Source organism: Mytilinidion resinicola (assembly GCF_010093595.1).
Source record: "Mytilinidion resinicola strain CBS 304.34 unplaced genomic scaffold BDZ99scaffold_2, whole genome shotgun sequence".
In the NCBI taxonomy this organism is placed as follows: domain Eukaryota; kingdom Fungi; phylum Ascomycota; class Dothideomycetes; order Mytilinidiales; family Mytilinidiaceae; genus Mytilinidion; species Mytilinidion resinicola.
The window spans coordinates 1,743,612-1,763,399 of record NW_022985438.1 but is presented as its reverse complement, the minus strand read 5'-3'; the positions used below and the strand labels follow the sequence as shown (position 1 = coordinate 1,763,399).

The 19,788-nt window shown below is 51.9% G+C and overlaps 11 protein-coding genes across 11 annotated transcripts; 6 read left to right on the top strand and 5 right to left on the bottom strand.

Annotated features, from left to right (window-relative positions):
* Positions 1-166: 166 nt before the first annotated feature.
* Positions 167-2,412, top strand: BDZ99DRAFT_131475 (uncharacterized protein). The gene is made up of 5 exons (XM_033712618.1): positions 167-256; positions 321-451; positions 501-606; positions 662-949; positions 1,007-2,412. Exons 1-5 carry the CDS (start codon positions 248-250, stop codon positions 1,913-1,915), a joined length of 1,443 nt encoding a protein of 480 aa, XP_033583190.1. The 5' UTR covers positions 167-247; the 3' UTR covers positions 1,916-2,412.
* BDZ99DRAFT_131494 (uncharacterized protein) lies at positions 1,990-2,596 on the top strand. Its single transcript, XM_033712619.1, has one exon. It carries the CDS (start codon positions 2,072-2,074, stop codon positions 2,378-2,380), a length of 309 nt encoding a protein of 102 aa, XP_033583189.1. The 5' UTR covers positions 1,990-2,071; the 3' UTR covers positions 2,381-2,596.
* Positions 2,597-2,920: 324 nt separating this feature from the next.
* Positions 2,921-4,543, top strand: BDZ99DRAFT_458114 (NAD(P)-binding protein). Its single transcript, XM_033718842.1, has 4 exons — positions 2,921-3,207; positions 3,325-3,945; positions 4,017-4,191; positions 4,250-4,543. The coding sequence occupies exons 1-4, from the start codon at positions 3,074-3,076 to the stop codon at positions 4,295-4,297; spliced, it is 978 nt and encodes a 325-aa protein (XP_033583188.1). The 5' UTR covers positions 2,921-3,073; the 3' UTR covers positions 4,298-4,543.
* Positions 4,544-4,602: 59 nt separating this feature from the next.
* Positions 4,603-6,796, bottom strand: BDZ99DRAFT_433253 (uncharacterized protein). The gene is made up of 4 exons (XM_033717390.1): positions 6,151-6,796; positions 5,731-6,095; positions 4,684-5,663; positions 4,603-4,632 (listed from the first exon to the last, which is right to left on the bottom strand). The coding sequence occupies exons 1-3, from the start codon at positions 6,721-6,723 to the stop codon at positions 4,706-4,708; spliced, it is 1,896 nt and encodes a 631-aa protein (XP_033583187.1). The 5' UTR covers positions 6,724-6,796; the 3' UTR covers positions 4,603-4,632; positions 4,684-4,705.
* A 507-nt stretch (positions 6,797-7,303) lies between these two features.
* On the top strand, positions 7,304-7,746 carry BDZ99DRAFT_494083 (uncharacterized protein; the record flags this gene model as incomplete). Its single annotated transcript, XM_033723289.1, has 2 exons — positions 7,304-7,646; positions 7,724-7,746. Coding segments are annotated over exons 1-2 (183 nt in total), but the record flags the coding sequence as incomplete, so codon positions are not given.
* A 944-nt stretch (positions 7,747-8,690) lies between these two features.
* BDZ99DRAFT_471478 (uncharacterized protein) lies at positions 8,691-9,188 on the top strand (the record flags this gene model as incomplete). The annotated part of the gene is made up of 1 exon (XM_033721726.1): positions 8,691-9,188. One exon carries the CDS (start codon positions 8,691-8,693, stop codon positions 9,186-9,188), a length of 498 nt encoding a protein of 165 aa, XP_033583185.1.
* A 488-nt stretch (positions 9,189-9,676) lies between these two features.
* Positions 9,677-10,679, bottom strand: BDZ99DRAFT_131422 (uncharacterized protein). The gene is made up of 2 exons (XM_033712617.1): positions 9,955-10,679; positions 9,677-9,887 (listed from the first exon to the last, which is right to left on the bottom strand). Exons 1-2 carry the CDS (start codon positions 10,473-10,475, stop codon positions 9,875-9,877), a joined length of 534 nt encoding a protein of 177 aa, XP_033583184.1. The 5' UTR covers positions 10,476-10,679; the 3' UTR covers positions 9,677-9,874.
* A 1,077-nt stretch (positions 10,680-11,756) lies between these two features.
* Positions 11,757-13,974, bottom strand: BDZ99DRAFT_566069 (cell division cycle protein; the record flags this gene model as incomplete). The annotated part of the gene is made up of 3 exons (XM_033727541.1): positions 11,757-13,066; positions 13,121-13,814; positions 13,874-13,974. 3 exons carry the CDS (start codon positions 13,972-13,974, stop codon positions 11,876-11,878), a joined length of 1,986 nt encoding a protein of 661 aa, XP_033583183.1. The 3' UTR covers positions 11,757-11,875.
* A 199-nt stretch (positions 13,975-14,173) lies between these two features.
* On the top strand, positions 14,174-15,665 carry BDZ99DRAFT_494080 (farnesyl pyrophosphate synthetase). Its single transcript, XM_033723288.1, has 2 exons — positions 14,174-14,396; positions 14,455-15,665. The coding sequence occupies exons 1-2, from the start codon at positions 14,283-14,285 to the stop codon at positions 15,376-15,378; spliced, it is 1,038 nt and encodes a 345-aa protein (XP_033583182.1). The 5' UTR covers positions 14,174-14,282; the 3' UTR covers positions 15,379-15,665.
* On the bottom strand, positions 15,509-17,628 carry BDZ99DRAFT_131374 (uncharacterized protein). Its single transcript, XM_033712616.1, has 4 exons — positions 17,096-17,628; positions 16,657-16,931; positions 16,494-16,612; positions 15,509-16,371 (listed from the first exon to the last, which is right to left on the bottom strand). Exons 1-4 carry the CDS (start codon positions 17,451-17,453, stop codon positions 15,639-15,641), a joined length of 1,485 nt encoding a protein of 494 aa, XP_033583181.1. The 5' UTR covers positions 17,454-17,628; the 3' UTR covers positions 15,509-15,638.
* Positions 17,629-17,910: 282 nt separating this feature from the next.
* Positions 17,911-19,290, bottom strand: BDZ99DRAFT_458110 (uncharacterized protein). The gene is made up of 3 exons (XM_033718841.1): positions 19,232-19,290; positions 18,249-19,071; positions 17,911-18,183 (listed from the first exon to the last, which is right to left on the bottom strand). Exons 2-3 carry the CDS (start codon positions 18,993-18,995, stop codon positions 18,118-18,120), a joined length of 813 nt encoding a protein of 270 aa, XP_033583180.1. The 5' UTR covers positions 18,996-19,071; positions 19,232-19,290; the 3' UTR covers positions 17,911-18,117.
* Between the last annotated feature and the right edge of the window lie 498 nt (positions 19,291-19,788).

Sequence of the window (19,788 nt, the reverse complement as noted above, 5' to 3'; positions counted from 1 at the left end):
CACGTCGCTCGTTACGTCGACACTTGTCGCCCTCACTCGCTGCTGCAGAAGAGCACGATTGCGTTGCCCTGCACCCACCCGTAGTGCATTCCACAGTGTGCCGCTGTTGCCCCTCGACACCAACCGCTTGCACCACGCTTGCACCACGCTTGCACCACGAGGAGCCGTCGCGAGTCGCCGCGTGCTTCAAGCAGGGAAGCGCGCCCCGAGCCATTGACTGCCCGCTGGTGTTTATCTCGCGCCCGCCATGCTCTCCGTGAGTCCTCCAACAATTCCACAAGTACCCATACCAGCCGTTTGTTCTAATCATCATGTTGCAGCTCCTCCGCACCGTAGTGGTGCTCTTCGTCTCTTTGGCCAGCATTGCCTATGCAGTACATACCGTCGAGATCCAAGGCCAGGACTTTGTCGACTCCAAGACGAGCAAGCGATTGATGATCATCGGTGTGGAGTAAGGCCCTCGTTCCGGCTTCAATTGGTGCCACTGCTGACCTGCGCAGCTATCAACCCGGCGGACAAGCTGGATACAAACCTCAGTCGGGCCAGGACCCGCTCACCAACGGCACCGTCTGTTTACGAGATGCTGCGCTTCTCCAGCGACTGGGTGTATGTTCTGCTCTCCATTCCTACAAGCCTGAGCTCGCTGCTAATCTGCCGACAGGTCAATACCATCCGCGTCTACAACATTGATCCGTCTGCCAACCACGATGACTGCGCCAGCATCTTCAACGCCGTCGGCATATACATGATTCTGGATGTCAATTCGCCGCTTGCAGGCGAGTCTCTGGACCGCTCAGACCCTTCAGGCTCCTACAATGCCGATTACCTTACCCGTACATTTGGAATCGTGGAGGCCTTCAAGAACTTTCCCAACACCCTCGCTTTTTTCGCCGCCAATGAGGTCATGAACGACATCCCCTCGTCCAAGGAGAATCCTCCGTACATCAGGGTGAGCACTGGTCACAAGTCTTGAAGCAACCAAATTGTAAGCTAACACATTCATCAGGCTATCCAGCGTGACCTCAAGAATTACATCGCCGCCCATGCCACACGAACGATTCCCGTGGGATACTCCGCTGCGGATGTGCGCCCCATTCTGAATGACACCTACAACTATTTCCAATGCAACATCGACGGCAAAACGGATTTGACTCGCTCGGATTTCATTGGACTCAACTCTTATTCCTGGTGTGGAGCAGCAGCAACTTTCCAGACTGCAGGTTACAACGACCTCGTCTCCATGTTCCAGAACAGCTCGCTCCCCATCTTCTTCTCTGAGTATGGATGCAACAAGCCGCTCGGCATACCCCGAGTCTTCAATGAGGTCGCTGCATTATACGGACCGCAGATGACAGCCCTCAGCGGAGGACTTGTCTATGAGTATAGCGAGGAAGAGGCTGACTATGGTCTCGTCAATATCAACGAGAATGCAACTGTTACATTGAAGAAGGACTACGACAACCTCCAGGATCATTACAACAAGCTAAATCTTACTCTCCTCCAGTCAGCCGATCCCACAGCCACCAATGCGAAAGCCCCAGAATGCTCTTCAGGCCTGATTTCGGATTCGGGCTTCTCCCAGAACTTCACGATCCCGAGTCCCCCAGACGGTGTTGATGACCTGATTAAGAATGGCATCAAGAACCCCAACAACGGAAAGCTGGTGGATGTCACAGAGACAGCGGTCCCAATGGCCATCTACGGGAGCAACGGCGTCGAGGTCAAGGGCCTGGCAATTAAGATTCTAGGCAATGACGACAGCAATTTGCCTGGCGGAGAGACCACCAGTGCTAACGCTACGTCAACAGGAGCCGCACCATCAGCAAGCGCGACCAAGAAGGGCGCTGCTGGTAAGCTTAGTGCGGATACTGGTGGCCTCCTAGCAGTTGCTCTCACCTGCTTGTTGATGCTATGAAGGGGAGATAGGGTGTAGCTTGACTTTCTCCTTCTCTTCTGCTAATACAATGCTTCTTTTTTTAGATCAAGCTGCGGCAACGGCGATAGCGTCGGCAACTGTCTTGGTTTCTGCAGCTACTTCTGTGAGCCTTCCTTTAAGACCATCTTTCGTTCTATGTTTATTTTTGTCTCTTCTTTTCCTGGCTTCTGGACGCTTTTTGTCTTGCTTGTTCTAATAGTTCAGACTCGGTCCGGCACCGATGCTGACAAGCCCCGGCCGACGGCATTGACAGTGCATCAGAAGTCAGACGCGTCTGGACGGCGAGATCTAGTGCTTTTCAGATTTGAGAATCTGGTGCTTGTCAGGTGTGAGATTGGCCCAAGCTGGCGACTTGCTTTATACGTGGTACTCCTGAGATGGGGGCCGGGAAGTTGGCGGAGCACTCTCTATGCGAGTCTACTTCAGTGTATCTTCTGGGGGTGATAGGAGGCTTGATGTCTGCGGTGGATGGTGCGCCTTGGATGAGTAACGGCTGTTGAGTATGAATTCAGATGAAGGAGAAGCTACGGAGAACGGTAAAGGCGGCATACTTTACCAGAACACATACCAGGCGGCTTGCATGTATAGGTGAATAGCTAGTTATGTTTAAGCATTAGAGAACTTGTATACCCCTCCTCTTAGGGCACCCAATCCGATGCTTATGTGCTTTGGTTTCTTATCGCTCAACTAATCAAAAGCAGAAGCTTCAGGCCTCCAACAAGGGCTACGGTGCTATAGGGTGCTCGACTTGCCGCTACTTCTCCGACTCCAACAATCACCGACTTTCTGCAGTATGCCTAGCCGTGGAACCGAAAGCTTCAAATAGCCCTCTGGCTCAGTATAGATATGGTGCCATAATAGCCGAATTGCAATGACGATGGCGGGGCTCGATGATGGACGCGGGGCAGTTCCGCAAGAGCTCATTACAAAGCTTGACCACTTACTCCACTTCTTCCTCTTATTTCCTAACTCATGTCTTTTGCACCTCGAATTATTACGACCATCTTCCGTAATCGCTCTCTCACATCCTCAGTCTTGCGATTGCACTCCCTAAACTCTCAGTTCTCTCCCCTCATTCGTGGTAGAAGCAGCTTGCAGTCAAGAGCTATGGCGTCGGCAGCACAGCTCCCGAAGACAATGAAGGGGGTGTGGATCGAGAAGACAGGTGGAACGGAAGTCTTGCAGTACAAGACTGACATCCAAGTACCTGAATTGAAAGAAGGAGAGGTCTTGGTGAAGAATGAATATATTGGTGTCAACTATATTGATACGTATGCACCCTGTTTCCTACTCTTCCTGTTACTTTCAACATCCCTTCCTCATATCACCAAACCGCCTCTCAGTCCACATAAGATACACCTAGACCTCTTCTAACGCCAACCTCCCAGCTACTTCCGCACCGGCCTCTACGCACCCCCCCACTACCCGTACATCCTCGGCCGCGAAGGCGCCGGCACAATCGCTGCCTTGGGCCCCAACACTCCCTCCTCTCTCTCCTTGAACTCTTCCGTCGTCTACATGCACCAATTCGCCTACGCCGAATACACCCCCGTCCCCGCGCACATGGTCGTCCCCCTGCCGCCCACCATCTCACCCAAAACTGCCGCCGCCGCTATTATCCAAGGCCTCACGGCCCTCACCCTCATTCGCGACGCCTACCCCGTGCAGCGTGGCGACTGGATCCTCGTACACGCGGCCGCGGGCGGGGTCGGGCTGTGGCTCGTCCAGCTGCTGAAAGCAGTCGGGGCGCGGACGATTGCGACGGCGTCGACGGCGGAGAAGCGGGAGTTGGCGAAGACCTACGGGGCGGAGGTGACGCTGGAGTATTTCGATAACGGGGATGTGTTTGTGAAGAAGGTGTTGGAGGTTACCGGGGGAAAGGGGGTGAGTGCGGTGTTTGATGGGGTGGGGAAGGCGACGTTTGATGCGAGCTTGGGGAGTTTGGCGCGGAAGGGGAGCTTGGTTAGTTTTGGGAATGCGAGCGGGGCGGTGCCGCCGGTGACGATTTCGTGAGTTGAAGACATTCTATTGGGGAGGTGAGGGCTGGTGGTTGTGGACCGTCACTGACGAAGTACGATAGGCGGCTTACTACGAAGAACGCCAAACTCCTCCGTCCGAACTTGTTCACCTATATCTCGGAGGAAGGAGAGCTAGAGAAGGCTTCAGCTGAGTTGTGGGACTTCATTGTCAAGGATAAGATGGACCCGCGGATTCATGAGGTGTATCCGCTCAAGGATATTGTCAGGGTGCATCAGGTAGGCCGTCTATTCCGCTCAACGCGATATCAAGGACACATTAAGCTAACGAAACTAGGATCTCGAGGGCAGGAAAACAACAGGCAAGCTGTTGTTACAGCCATAAGATAATCATTCGGACTAGGATATAGGCATATGTGCTCCTTTACGCCACCGCGTGGATAGCGCGATATGCTAATTAAGAGGATCTGAGTATTCAAAAGCGTGTCAGGATTTCGCTCTTGCATTTCATACGTCTTCTGGGAACTCCTGATAGTGTATTGAAGCACCTCAAACAGTACCAAGCACATGCGCACAAGCTTCCATTTTTCATACCGATGCATTTTCACCTATAATACCTGCCTAAAATCACTCGCATCTCGAAGACTCCGAAGCTCGCCACGCTGCATTGAGGACCTCCCCGGCCCTACTAACCGCTGTCTCACCTAACTCTAGTAATCCCTAAGGCTGTCATTAAAGGACAAGAAGGCCATCAAAAGAGAACAAATATACCGAAAGAGAAGAAAGCCATCATCTAGACCTCGGCAACCGCCATGTCCTCCTCCGCCTGCTGCTCCTCAATCGCCTTCAAATCCCGATGCTTCAGGAACCTCACCTCCTTCGGCGCCTTCGCCTGCATCTGCAACTCGTTGAGCAAGAACTCATAGAAGCTACAATGCACCAGCTTGACCTCATCCAGCACCTCAATGCCATGCTCGAGCCTCATGACGGTCGCGCGGATCTTCATGTTCACAAAGCACAGCGTGAGCGCCTTCTCCTCGATCCAGAACTCGAAGCGCCGTGGCACCGCTTTCGTCTTCGCCGCGAGCAGCTTCGGCGGCAGGTCCCACTCTTCGAGGTCCGGGACGGCCCACGCTTCGCAGATGAGCTTGCCGAGTGGCTCGATTTGGAGCTTGTGGCTCCATTTCTTGTTGTGCGCGGCGTAGAGGGCGCGGGTTTCGTCGCTAGGCGGCTCGGTGTTGACGACGCTGAGGCCGACGGTTTCGCTTGCAAGGACCGGGAAGGCGTCTTTGATGGTGGAGATGTCTTGCCCGTCGCTGGCGAGGGCGGTGTATGCGGCTTCGCCGCCGCACGCGAGCACGCCAATCTTGAACGCTGCGAGCATGGCTTCGGGGCGGTAGGTTTGCTTACTGGAAGCGTCGGGGGCTTCGCCGGTCCAGCTAGACTCGCGGTTTACATCGTCCCACGAGTCGTCGGGGTTTTGGTTCGGGGGGTGGATTTGGGCCCAGTAGCCGCCGAGGAGGGCGGAAGCAGAGGTGTTGAAGGTTCCTGGGAGAAGGCCGCCGACGGCGTAGACGGCGGGGAGTTCTTTGTCGGCAAGGTCGCAGATGCGACGCGCGGCGAGGATGTCGTCGTTGTACTCGGGGCAGACGTTGTGGAGGAGGATGTAGTTGTAGAAGGAGCGAAGAACCTGGGTAGTGCGATTGATCTGGCGAGTTTCGGGACTGAAGTATTGTGGGTAGTAGGAAGAACTAGGAACTATCAGTTCTTAAGAGACCAAGAAACGAAATGGGGTTGTAAAGGACCGGGAAAACTCACAGGAAGCCTTTGGCAATGCCCTCAAAGTCCACAGCCCACCGCTTCGGGTCCGCGCGATCCCAGGGCACATGGTGCGTCGCCATCATGCGCGCTATTTCTGAAGCATCGTACTCTTCCAGTTCCGTCTTGGCTAGTCTACCTGTGAATTGGCGCTGCTGCCCATCGACGCCACCGAAGCGCATGAACTTGCTGAAGATCTCTACGTACATCTGGTGCATCTTACGCTTGGCTTTGAAGCGCTGAATGGCAACTTCGATCCGCTCGACGAAGGAGATGTCGGGGTCGTACATATGCTTTTCTTCCTCGTACTGATCTGGGGTAATGGGGCCCTCTACGTAGCCCTCCTCGAAGCCGGAGGGTTTGATCTAGATGCCATGAGCAACCAAGTCAATATAAGAAGATGTCGTGGAACAAACTTACCATATTCTTGGTCATTCCAGGTGGGATCTCTTTCCTGAGCGTCGTCGGGACTACCTGCTTAGCCCTCCTCGGCGTGACCTTTCGCTCTTCTTGCACAGAAGCCGGATCATACGCCAGTTCCGAATTATCGTCGTCGTCATCTAGCAGAGTCGGGATACGGATGGGAATCTTCCGCTTGATGGTCTTGCCCGTCTCGTCCACCTCCAAGAAGTCACTCTTCCTGAGCGACTCAACGACACGCGTCTTGGGCCTGAACCGGCGCATCTTCTTGAAGCCAAGGATCTGGCTGATTGAGACTGGAAGATTCTCCCGGCCACCACAGAGGCCGAGCAAGTGGTTGTCGGTCGCCAAGTTTCCATCAGAGAAGTAGAATTCAACCTGGCGCCGAATCTCCTCGCCCTCTGGGTGCTCGCTGGGCGGCTCGATCTTGCCATGGGGAGCTCCTGGTCGGGCCATTTGCTCAAATGGAATAATACCATTTGAGGCCATCACTGGCTGTGCGGATGGGTTTTGGTCAGTCGTTGCCGAATTAGCTAGCTCGGGCAGTGTACTCTGGGCGGTCGTGTTGTTCATTATACCGCCTCTGACGCTATCAACGGTCTCGGTCAATGTTGACAGGCAAGAACCAGAGCGATTAGAGAGGCGAGACTAATAGAGGATCTGCGGAGAAAGTGGCCTTTGAAGGTGGTTGACTGCTAGTGAGGTCTGCCCGAAACCTGTGACGGTGTCGGCAGCGAGATGGTGAAATGAATAGGTCAGGAGTCGCGATCAAGCAGGCACCGAATGTGAGAGCAGCAGAGTAAGAGAGAGGGATGGAACGATATCAGAGACTGGTCGTGCCAGAGAATAGAGAAAAAAGTCTTGACAAGATGCAGCCTTGTGAAGTGCGGCTGTTTGCGTTGTGTGACGGCCGTGCAGACTCTAGGTTTGCTCCAAGATGCGGTGATTCGAGCTATCACAATTAGTGCGCGTGAGCAGGGTAGTGAATTGGAGAAGATGGGATTCTCATGGAGCCCGCTGGAGGTCTTCTGGAGGCTGTGGTGTTTTTAATCCATTAGATTCTCGTCGAGTGTTTGTTGACGTCTACAGCTATTCTACACAAAAGCTCCCTACAAAGGTCAGGGCGCCACGCTTGTTTCAACGTAACCCCACACACCACAGTCACCACCATCAATCATCCAGTTCACTACTCTCTGCCACCGTCTGAAGTACCCCGGCGCACTTTCAAAGATCTATATGAAGTTGTTTTCCGATTGTCGAAAATACCTTGGAGGGCTTCAGACAGCGGCAAAGCAGTATTACCTGACAACCACTGCCGATCCTGGAGCATCACGATGAGTTCCTTCCTAGAGCTCCCTGGCGAGCTCCGCAACCATATCTACACCAAACTCGTTGCTACCAATCGATCAGCATCCAAGAAGCTCGCCTTTCTGCTGACTTGTCGTCAAGTCCATCAAGAAGCCTGGCGTATTGCTTGGGAAGCTACTACATTCGAAGTGAGCCGCCTTGAGCATTCCCTCCGCTTGCACGTAGCAGCCGCAGGGCTCAACGAAACCCAACTGGATGCAATCAGATCAATCAGCTTCACCCGCCAACACTTCACCAGACATGGAGTCATGTCATGGAACCCTCCCTCCTGCGAACAGCGTCTAAAATCGACCGACTTCAAGGCTTTGGGGCTGAATCTGGAGCGAATCCAGGTAACCCATCGGTTGGAGCTTTCCACGAACGCGGCAGTTGGTCACATGTTAGCAGAGTGGATCAACGACATGTCTCGCCTGAAGACGATCGGCTTCTTGTCCGAGTACACAACTCCCAGTACCAGCTTGATAATCGATCTCTTGCTTAATCTGCCCGGTTGGTCGATTAAGCATTTATACTCTGTGGGTTGGAGGTGGGAGGCCATTTTGGACCGCGCTCCGCAGGATGGAGTCCCGCGACGATCTCTGCGGCTTCATTTCAGAAGAAAACAGTCCCATAAATAAGAGGCTCGTACAAGGCATCAGTCTGGCTTCCAGATCTGCATCGAACTTGTTTCGCCAGGTCACCTTTGGAGGCGCTTCAAACCACTATTCGAGACGGGGTGAGTGGAAATGGCACAAGAGTGAAGTGGAATGGACTTGCATATGTTCACGGTCACCACCAACCCCCAACCGAACACTTCACCGTGTAGGCTACACCAATGAACCGGACAAGATTTTTGAGATTGCTTCTTCATGATAGGTGAAATGATGCCAGCATCAACAAAATTTCAAGGTGTTTGTCAGGGACAGCAAGTCATCAATATTAGATCGTTGGCGACGTTATGACAGCAGAACAAGAACGTCAACATGAGGATTTGTGCGTATTAGAGCTATTGCTGGCTGTGAGATTTCTTGCTGTTCAAGATGTGCGTTTGGTGGAAATGATTCAGCATCATTAACCACGTCAGATCTGAGCTACGCAAACGCGTCCACCACGAGTTCGATACGGACAGTATAAATGCATCAACTATGAACCATATCCATTACTCAGAACGGAGTGCTGCAAGCTAAATAAGAATGTCTGGACCACCTGGATACCCACCCCAATGGGGCCAGCAACAGGGCTACTACAACACAGGGCAGCCGCAAGGCCAGAATGCACATCCATACGCCCAAGGCTTCCAATTTCCGGCACAAGCCCCACAAGGAAACCCTTACGAAGCACAAACACCATCAATTTTCCAGCATGCGGGACCAGCTCCAAATCCAATGGCTCATCCAAACGTACAAGGCTTCCAGTTCCCGGCACAAACCGCACAAAGCTACCAGTACAGTAGCCCAGCAGCTCAGACGCCTCAGTACTCAGCACAACAGCCAAGTCCGCAGTCGCATGCCCGCAATAGGCATACGGCTATGGGGGGTGGGCAACCAGTCTTCGTGGCTCCGCAACAAGGGTATCAGGCGATGGTGCAGGGGCAGGGACAGGGTGCGGCAACTGGAGCAGCTACGAGACTTGATCCTAGGTTTCCTGGTTATCCACCTGTACCTCAGATTTCGCCGCAGTGGAGGCAGTGAGTGATATCGATTCACTCATTGCGCTGTAGCTGTTATGAAGTTAGTTGGCGGGAAACGCGAGAGAGCATGAGGGAAAGCCAGGGCTTACTCTTTCCAGTTGGGTGAATGTATCTTTCCTAGCCGCTTGAAGATCAAATGTCCGTTGAGAAGCAAAGGGCCTTGGATTTCGGTGGTCCCTTTCCAGAATCTAAGCGGATGTTTGTTAGGTCTGTGGTAGCAAAGTGAGTTATGAAAGAAGATTCTCGTACGTTGTGTTGAACAAAAAGTGAGACGGCTCTGGCTATCAACATCCATAAGTGTCATTGAGATTTTAATGCTACTCTGAAGCACCCCGAAAGGGAGTGTTTATTGGCCTAACAATGAGCTGATGCAACAGTCCCAGAGTGTAACTTTAATTTGGGACTACGTGATGTCATCTAGGAACCTCGAAAGCAGTCGTAAAGAGTAGCTCCCCTGAGCCCATGTAGCTAACCGCACTGCCGACTTGCAAATCTTGGCTTCACAATCTGAACGTGTGCTCCAGTGCTATATCGCAACCACTGGCACATCCCTTAATCATTGAAGTCGAAGCTGTAGTCGTTCATCCAGTGGATCCGCTGCTTCTGGGGAAAGATACATCGCCGGTCTCGCTCCCGGCGTGCGGCAATAGCGTGCATGCCATCGAAGCGGCAGGGTTTCGTGCACTCTCAAGATGGAGGTCTAAGGATCCAGAACCGTTAGCAGTCATTTCGAAAAGGGATTCTAACGAGAAGCTCAAGGCACTTACACATCATGGATAGTCAGAGCCTGAGCCGCCGCTTTTTCTGCAGTGAGATCGTGCACGATGCCCTTTCGCTCATCTGCTAAGATCGCCTCCCACTTCTGCTTCAGGCTCGTCTTGATGTAGCCCTTTAGCTCAACGCGCGGAATGTGCTTGATGTGGTCGATGGCGAACAATATGATCCAGTCGATGAGGACTTTGTGACATGAGGTACGGAAGTCAGACCCAAGCTTCATGGTGCCATTGTCGTGATGGCCCCACGGATCGATGGCCGGGCCAAGCTTCGTGTTCTGGAACCTGATCTCCAAGTGTTGCAGACCCGGTAACAGGTCCTTGCCAAGGCAGGATGCGAGGGGCTGTAAGGACGGTTTTTGGGCGAGACCAGGTAATGGCACCTCAAAGAAGTTAATATAGTCGACTGTGAGGAAGACAAGCACTACGTGTCCGGCGCTCTTGAAGGGGAGATCCTGGTCCATCTCGAGACCGATTTCATAGAGCCCCAAAGATGAGGTGAAGACCTTGGGCATCAGTTCCCAGGCGCAGTGAAGTGCTTCCCCTCGAATTTGCTTGTTCACCCGAGTCAGAGCAAGGTTAGGTGCGTCGACGCCGGCTTCTCGAGGGTCTCTCGTGTAGCCGTCCGCAACTCGCCCATCCCATCCCCGACCTAGTACAAGCTGGGTTGTCTCCGTGCCGGTCTGGGCATCAGTAGTCGATTCGTGGGAAGGGAAGATCTCTGAGCCTAGGGAAAATTTATAGACAGCGTTCCTCAGTTCGGCAGGCAACTCTAGGAATTTGAAGGTCTTCCCGGTGCTCTTCCACCATCCACGCTGCAAATCGGATCCGACTTTCCCGGCTGGAGGGTTGAATTCGAGGCGTTCAAGCCACGATGAGAAGTCGATCCACCGTCCAGCAAACAGGACCTCGACACGCAGGCCTCATTTGTACCAGCGAGTAGTCCTCACTGAGAGGATCCTGCTGAAACCACGGCAACCAACAAAAGTATACGGCTTAGCTTCTTCCACTAACACATCAAGTTCGTAGACCGAGTTGATCTTCATGGATGGCTCTCCTAGTTCTACGTTATATTTGATGCCATTACGACGCCTATGAGAGCTCTGCACCATGTATTAGTATTAGGTTCACATTCATCATGTTCGGAACTTACATCGCCGAACGTAACCCATTCCCAAGTGTCCTCGTCAAGGTGTCCTTTGGGTAAGTCTTTCGCGGGAATCTTGCGCACGGCTCCAGGGAATATCTTGAGATTGAGAGCGAAGATCTTGAACGATTCCTTCCTTAGACTACCTAGTTCGCGGAACATGGCAGCGATTGCGGGGTTTCCTGGTTCGCGGTTACGGTTGTCGCCTTGTCCATTGCGAGGTCCTGATCCGTTATGGCCACCGCGGCGACCACCGCGCCCACCACGGTTGGACATGCTGTGATTCGAAATTCGAAAAGAGTTTGGTAATAAATGTGGTAATTGAAAGTGGGGCTAATGGGCGGTCGTTGGTGGGTGGGGGAAGGAGTGGTAAATGGAGGATGATGGAAGGATATTGGTTTGAGAAATCGGGTGTTGGGGGTTTTTATGCTGATTTCTAGAACGGTGTGCATTCACTCACAGACTTCGTGCCTGACTCCTAGGTGGTACGCCCGCTGGAGGTGCTTGACGGGCCTCCTACGGCCTCATTCACTGACGTGGCATTCCAACTCCTGAGGGGCCATCTTTGTGAATGTTGGAAGGACCGGACCATTCACAATGCCTGCTCAACGTAAGTGTCTCGTGGTTTTTGCAGATTGTGAACAAGTAACGAACTGCTGTAAAGCTTCAACTCGATTAACCTGTACTGGGTATCAATATCAACCATACCTCCACCCGGAACTCCAACTATGCATCGCTAAGAACTCATCATGGCTGAAGACGTCGCAGCTACCCAAGTGCCTTCTTTCCTGTCGCTTGGACAGCCGCCTTTGTCCCTTCTTTTTCTCGCTCCATCCTCGCCCTGATATCCCTTACCAATGCCTTCGCATCTTCAACCTCGACACCATCCTGACAGAGTTCGTTCGCAAGGTCCATACTGCGTTGATACATACCACGCATGAATTCCCATCTCGCAAGCCACATACGCGCTTTGCTTGTGGTAGGTGTAACGCCAACGCCTGTCGCTTCTCCATCGTTGCTATTATCCTCGTCAAACTCCGGGCCCTCTTCTTGAGCAATGGTCAGCTCCATATAAGCCGCACACTCTTGCATGTCATTTAAACGCTCATAGAGGAGCGCGATCTGATACAAGACTTCAGGATCGAGAATACCACCGCCAAGACCTGAGACGCCTTCTTGACTTCCAAAACTGCTTCCAGCACCGGCATCGTAGTAGCTTCCAGCAACTAATGCTCGCTTATAAGCTCGGATACCGTTTGGATATTTCCCGACTTTGCCAAAGCATTGGCCAACAGCCATCCACATTTTTGGGTCGTACGGACGGAGAGATGCGGCGCGTTGATGATAGAAAAGAGCGTAACTGTGCATTTCCAGCACTTCATATGTCTGGCCCAGTCCATACCATGCTCGGTAGTCTTTACGGTTGACATCAACGGCTCGACGATATGACTCGATGGCAGCGTGGGTGTTCTTCATCTCGACGAACTCGTGGCCCATCAACGTCCATGCAGACAGGAAGTTCCGATCGAGGGTCAAAGCGCGTCGGAAATACATGACAGCCTTCTCGTGTTCTGATCTCAGGGAGTAATAGTTCCCTACAACGCAGCATGTTTCAGGTCGGAATTTGTCAGTCGCGGTGGCAAGCTGAGCTAAGAAAGCCAATTTGGGCCTGAGACCCATAACGTAGAGGATGTTGGAGTAATTGTCGAGCGAGTCGATCCGGTAAGGATCCGTTTGGAGTAGCCTGGAGAAGATTGATTCCGCCTCATCGAAGTCCTTGGTATGGTAGAATAAGAGCGCTCTCTGGGTCTTGAGAAATGCCGATGTAGGGAATATGCTCTCAATTTGAGCAAGTTCGTTGTGGACCTGTTCCGTGGCCTGATATAATTCCTGAGATGTGTAAACATGAAATACGAAGGTCATTAGGTTCTGCGGGAGCTGCTCCGTTATTTGAGTCATCTTCATCATGTTAGCGTCGTTTCAACAAGAAAGATCTGGAACAGGAGTGATTACCTCTTCAGCAGTGCCTAGCAAGCTTGACAGCTCTTGCCAGGTACCCCAGTTGTAGGGGTAGAGATGTACGCTTTGAACGAACCATCTCTTGGCTAGAACTTCATTCTTGCCCTTCGCTAGTACGATGCCGTAAAGGTATTCCAGCCATCCTTGGCCTTGCCTACCGCTCGCTGGTAGATTCGAGAACCAGTCTTCTAATATCATTGAAATGCCATTGAGCTCCTTATTCAGCGTAACGCCACCATCCTGAGGACCTAATATCATTTCACTGTCCTCATCTTTGCGCTTCTCGCCTGCAATGTATCTGGCGTATAAAGCCAGGAATAGTGCCTTCTGGCTGAGCCCCGAGATCGCGTCTATCGAAGACGGTCTTTTTGTAGGGGTACTGAGTTTCTTCTTGCCTTTCGCGGAAGATTTCTCTGGTTCGAAGGAGACTGGGTTCGCCGCCCCTTTCGGCAAGGTACTGGGCAGGAAGACGGCAGCGCATCGGTCGTATTCTCGACAATCGAAGTAGGTCTTAGCCAGCAAGAACTTATGAACCTCACGTGCCTCCAAGCGAGCTTCTATAGGGTCTTTGAGAATAGCGTGTGTAGGGGTTTGAGGCGGCGGTGCGTCGGACATTGGCGAGTCCACGTCGGTGTCGGAGCCATAGGCTGGGTCGGACGAGGGCAATGAGGTGAGAAGTTCTGCTGCCCTGAGCGCATAGCCCGTTAGTCCTTGGCTCATTTGCATCGACTCTCGAGGGTGGCTCACCATTTTGCTGACTGGTATAGACATCGATCAGTGCACGAAGTGACGGCGTCCTGCAGTTGGGCCTTCAATTGCGCCTGGTCGCTCGCCGAGAGGGTTCCCATGGTTGTTGTTTGAGTTAAAGTTGCGAATTCGGTCCCTGGATCATTGCTTGTCGCAAAGCCGCGTCAATGTTTCAAGAAATCGCGTTGTCGCCTTTGCCAGACGGTGAATAGATCCAGTCATTCACCCCATGGCGGGGATCAAAACAGCACTCGGAAGGGGTTTTGCCGAGCCCCGAAACGATGAAACGGTTTATGAACTCGACCGTGCACTGAGATATAACCGTCCGACCGCCTATCTCGTCGACTGGCATCAATTGACCACCAGCAAGCCATTGACTACTCCAAATTTCCTCAACCCAAATTCCAAGATGCCTACTACCCTCAAAGAGTTTGAGAGCGTTTGGCCGCGTCTCTTGGAAGACCTGACCGAGCATTGCAAGGCCTACAAACTCCCCCAACAGTCCCTTGACTGGTTCAGGAGGGTGAGTACCTGCCGACCCCACGTGTGTATCACAAACACGTGAATTGACACTACCAAAGCAACTTCAATACAACACTGTCGGCGGGAAATGCAATCGAGGAATGTCTGTGATAGACACCTCCGCGCTGCTCCTCAACAAAGAATTAACCGAGGAGGAGTACTTCCGATCCGCCGCCTTGGGATGGATGATCGAGCTACTCCAGGCCTTCTTCCTCGTCTCAGACGACATCATGGACTCCTCAAAGACCCGCCGCGGCGCCCCTTGCTGGTACCGGGTTCCTGAGGTCAAGATGATTGCTATCAACGACGCTTTCATGCTCGAGGCCTCCATCTACGTGCTGCTGAAGAAGCATTTCCGCCAAGAGAAGAGCTACGTGGATCTCATTGAGCTGTTCCACGAAGTGACCTTCCAGACGGAGCTCGGCCAGCTGTGTGATCTGCTCACCGCTCCCGAGGACGAAGTCGATCTGAGCAACTTCAGCCTCGAGAAGTTTACCTTCATCGTCATCTTCAAGACCGCCTACTATAGCTTCTACCTGCCCGTTGCGCTCTCTTTGCACTTCTGCGGCTTTGCGACTGAGAAGAACCTCAACACCGCATTGGACATCCTGATTCCCATGGGCGAATACTTCCAGGCGCAGGACGACTACCTAGACGCTTTCGCCGACCCAGAAGTGCTCGGCAAGATTGGAACCGACATCATGGACAATAAGTGCTCATGGCTGATCAACCAGGCTCTCAAGAAGGTGACCCCGGAGCAAAAGAAGATCCTCGAAGACAACTACGGCCAGAAGAACAGCGAGCGCGAGGCCAAGGTCAAGGCACTGTACCACGAGTTGAAGTTGGCGGAGTTCTACGAGCAATGGGAAGAGGAGCGCGTTGCTGATCTCAGGGCCAAGATTGACAAGGTTGACGAGTCTGAGGGCTTGAAGAAGGAGGTCTTTGAGACTTTCCTTAAGAAGATCTACAAGAGGAGCAAGTGAGCGAAACTTGCTGCTCCAAAACTTCAACGATTCGTGTAATGGTGAAATTTTATTCACGATCATAACGCAAGGTTAGAGATGGGCCAAGATTTTAAGGGTTTGCGGTGTCCGATGCTTTCATGTTCGTAGCGGCAAAAGCGGGTCTTGAGGCCATTTCCGATTGAGTCAGGCTTTCATAAGATATCCTATGTAGGCGCTTTCATTCGCCATTATCGGAAGTGATCATGTAGTGGATCATGCCCCTTGCTTCACAACCGTCACTACACAATATTGACCTGCGACACACGTGACAAGAATTCCTCAATCTCTGCCCTCACAAACCCGTCGGTTCCCGCAAAGACTTCATCAAGAAACATCACACCCCTAACAGGTGCCATATAATCTGCCCACTTCATTTCCAACGACCTCATCAACTTCGCAATTCTAAAAAGAAACCAATCGCGCTCGTCTCCAGCCGGCGCTTCAAGACACCCAAAAAACATCGTCCACAATAAAAACGGCCGAAGCTCGCCCCAATCGACGACATAAGTCTCCAGAGTACTCATAAGATGCTTTATCAGATCAGCAGTACGAGCCGGCGACGCCCCAAACTTCCGCCAAATGGGCGCAATATAGAGCAGTCCACCCGCGCGGCACACCTCCGCAATCACCGTTTCCTGGGTACATTCTAGACTGAGTGGCCTTAGCGTAAGCAGTCTGTGGATTGTAGGATTCGTCCAGGCCCCGTATGGGGCAAAGGTCGACTTGAGCCAGTAGTCGGGGCCGAGGTGTTTGGATTCGTAGGATGTTAAGGCGGTGCAGGCTGTGAGGTCGTCGAATATGCTGACGATTTCAGGATGTTGATACATGCGTTTCTTGAAGGCGGCAGTGAGCGGGGAGGAGAATTTGGAGTTGGCGAGGAAGGGGGAGAAGGGCTGTGGGTATGTTTTCCAGGAGCGCGGGGTGGGAAAGCTGGGGGGTATGTCCTGGCAGTATGCGCCGCAGAGGTCGACCCTTCAGAACTTGTAGTTAGAACGGCTGTTGGGAGAGAGTTCGGCTAACAATAGAGCTTATCAGAATTCCTCAAAAAGCCCATTCGATATTACTAGGTAACTGGGACATAGTGAAACACATACCAAGTAATCGTATCCCTCAAGTCTTCTCGTTTGATAGTATCAATACCACCTCGTAGGGCAATAAGCTCTTTCAGGCCATTAACATGTATCCTCCAACGCTCATATAGCCCAGATACATACTATCATCGTCAGAAACGCGAAGCATTTTTCACAAATTACTTACGTCATGGCACACAAGTCCCGCGACCGCACCAATAACTCCATCGCTCGTCCGATGATCTGGACTCGCAAGTCTCGCATTAATTGACCGAGTGGCTATCACATGGTGCTTCAAGACCTCTGAGTCTTCGTTGTTGACAAACTTCAGCCCGTTGCGGAGCATCTGAATTGCCAACGCTGAATTGGAGAGGACGAGGTGGAACGCAGCAAAGTCGAATAAGCCTACGGAGTACCATGCGTTTCGGAGCGCTCTCTGTGCGGATCCTTTGCCCTGGAAAACTGTAGGCCATATCAGAACTAGATCAGGATTGATTTTCAAGGAGTCTCGTGGCATCTTGACGGGTAGTCGGGGACATTGAAAGAATGGAATGGACGAGTCTTTTCAGATACAAGAACCACTACATGACGAAACGGTGGGGGCAATGTTGAAAGCTGCTACTTACTATTTGCGACCAGCGCACGGGAAGACCCATCCAGCTCAATGGGATACTTCACAAAAGGGTCAACCTCCCCTGCCCCTAGCCATGAGAGGGAGAGAGCTTTCGTCCCCTTTCCACCTTTAAAAGATTGTTCATTCGAGGAAACTTGATACGTTCTTTGAACTCGTCGTTTTGCCTTTGCGACTTCTCCCATTACATGTTTCCGAATAATTTTCTGAGCAGGCTTCCCTTTGAGCTGAGACGGGTGGCTGACGGTGATGAACTGAATCTCTCCTTCTCCCAAGTCCGATTCTGGATATTCTGGAGTGGAGTTGTGCATTCCTTTTCTCCCAGGACGATTTTCAAGTACTTCTGAAGTCATATTTAAAGCTGTGACTATGCCCAGGTGGATAATTAGGTACTTCGCGCAAAGGTCATGTAGCTATACAATTCCAAAAGAGACGAAACCCGAAAGTGCAAGGCTCTTTCATCATGATATTCCAGCTTGAGACATTTATAAGCATAGGCGTTGCGTAAGCTAGAATGAATGAATGAATGAAAGAGTCGGCGCAGCAATCAGCGAGGTCGGAGACAGGTTTAGCGCTAGAAGATTACATCATCCAATGGAACATGAGGGATATCTAAAACAGGCTCTTAATAATTAACCCCGGGTTTTTGATTCAGGCAATCCGCCTGCGTCTGACACTATAGTACGGTGTAAAATAATAAGTCATGCAGATGCAATCGACAGACATTCTTGTGCCTTCTGAAGTTTTGGGGGCAGTAAGGACTGTAGACATCCGGGAGCTTCGAGTACGACAAAGGCGAGTCCCAAGCGTCGCGGCTGGAACGCTTGATATCCTTCGTCGAAACCTCTGGCATCTATTCATATGGCAGCTGGACGCTTTACACGCCTTGTGACACTAAGTAACCTTTGAGAGCACACACGACAGAGTGAGTAAATGTATGAATAATTCTCATCGTTCCAAAAGTAACTTTTATTGAAAAGCGGCTCTCATACCAAAGGAAAGCTGCAGCAGTCCTACCTAGTAGAGACCAGGCAACATCTTGTACAGAACCTTGATCTTGAAATCCACCCAATCTTGGCCATACTGCCACACCCAATTTATCAGCATATAGTCCACTTAATAGTACTTGACCAGGGAAGAGTACTCACTCGTTTTGTGCAATATTCATCTACGTTTGGAACGGCCCTTGTCGTGAAATCAAACACCAAGAAAGACGCCACAAGCGCGCCGAACGTGAATCCACCGCCGGCCATGGCGTAGCCGGCCCGCCAGAGCGAGTAACCCGTGTAGTTGATGTGCCGTGCTACTTGCCACAGTCCACCTGTGTATGCCCTTCCCTTGTTCCTTGGATCCCGTTTGAATGCTGCGCGTTGAATCTCTGCGACAAGCTCGGTCAAAATGCCGACGACATACAGTGTTCCACCAATAATCAGCGGGAGTTGAGGGAACCTCGCATTGCCCGAGAGAGAGGCAGATGTAGCGGTGCAGAGGAATAGATAACTATTCAGGCTGTTGAGGAAAGTATTGTAGCAGGAGATGGCGAGGGAGGCCGGTACGGGCATAGGGTCGTTCGAGATGGAAAGCAGCCATATGTTCTGCTTCAACATGCTCCCAACTGCCATTCCAAATAAGAATAGACGGTATGGTGAGAGTCCTAGCCCATCGACAAGCGCAATTCCCGTTTGAACCGGGACACCTAGAGGAAGAGTAGAGAGGCCTATTCGATGCAAGAGGGATGTGCCGAGTCCGTTTGCAAGGATCTGGTATTGGAGCAAAGGGTCGAGGGCGCGAAGGCCAACGAAGAGGGCGGAACCTAAGGGTGTGCTGCCGTGGTCTCCGCGAGTGATGAGATCGAGCTTCTTCGTTTCCTTCTTTTCCGGGATTGAATCTGCCATCGTAGATGCTAGTGAGGATCGAAGGGAGGCAAGGCGGGCAGGAGCTGGAGGAAGCTAGCCAATGTCGAATCAATGGCTATATATGTTAGTGGATGCAATTGCAAACAAAGAGAAGACTGTTCAGTCTGAAGCCGAGACGGGCATGCAATCCAGATGCATGTAGGTTAGTTGCACAGTGACTGGAATGATGACGTCTGGCAGCCGGATACGGTGGTGGGGTCAGGCATTAAGGATACCTTTGTTCGCTTTCTTGCGTCTTCGCCTCTATGTTCGGCGATGGGGTGATTGTTTGGTGGTAGGCACTTGGGATGAAAGAAACGCGTCCCGAGAAAGATGAGCAGGTGATGGCGTGTGCTAGCGTGCTTTCGTGGGGATGGAAGACAAAGCCGATCCCGGCGCGTATTGTCATCACAACAACATTCGCACGCTTCATCTTTCCATTGACGTCCCCCATTTCTTCCTTTCTTAGCCGTCGAAAATCTCTTAGAGTCTACCACTATCACTCCTCAGACCTTTGGCTTCATCATTGCTTCGACCATATGGTTCTCCTCTGAACGATACTAGTCGGGGTTGGACGAGGCAGAGAGCTTCAAACGGTCACGTTGAAACCCAACGACCCTCTTTAGTGGCACTTCATTTGGGACCGTTCTGACTATGCTATTTTACGTAGCACGGTCTCGACCGGTCTTGACTGTGGGGTTTCGCTGGCGGAGTTCCAACCCCGACTTCGGCCACATAATCATACAAAGAAAGCGACGTCCTTAGTTTCACAATCGGTGGAACTTTACAGAGA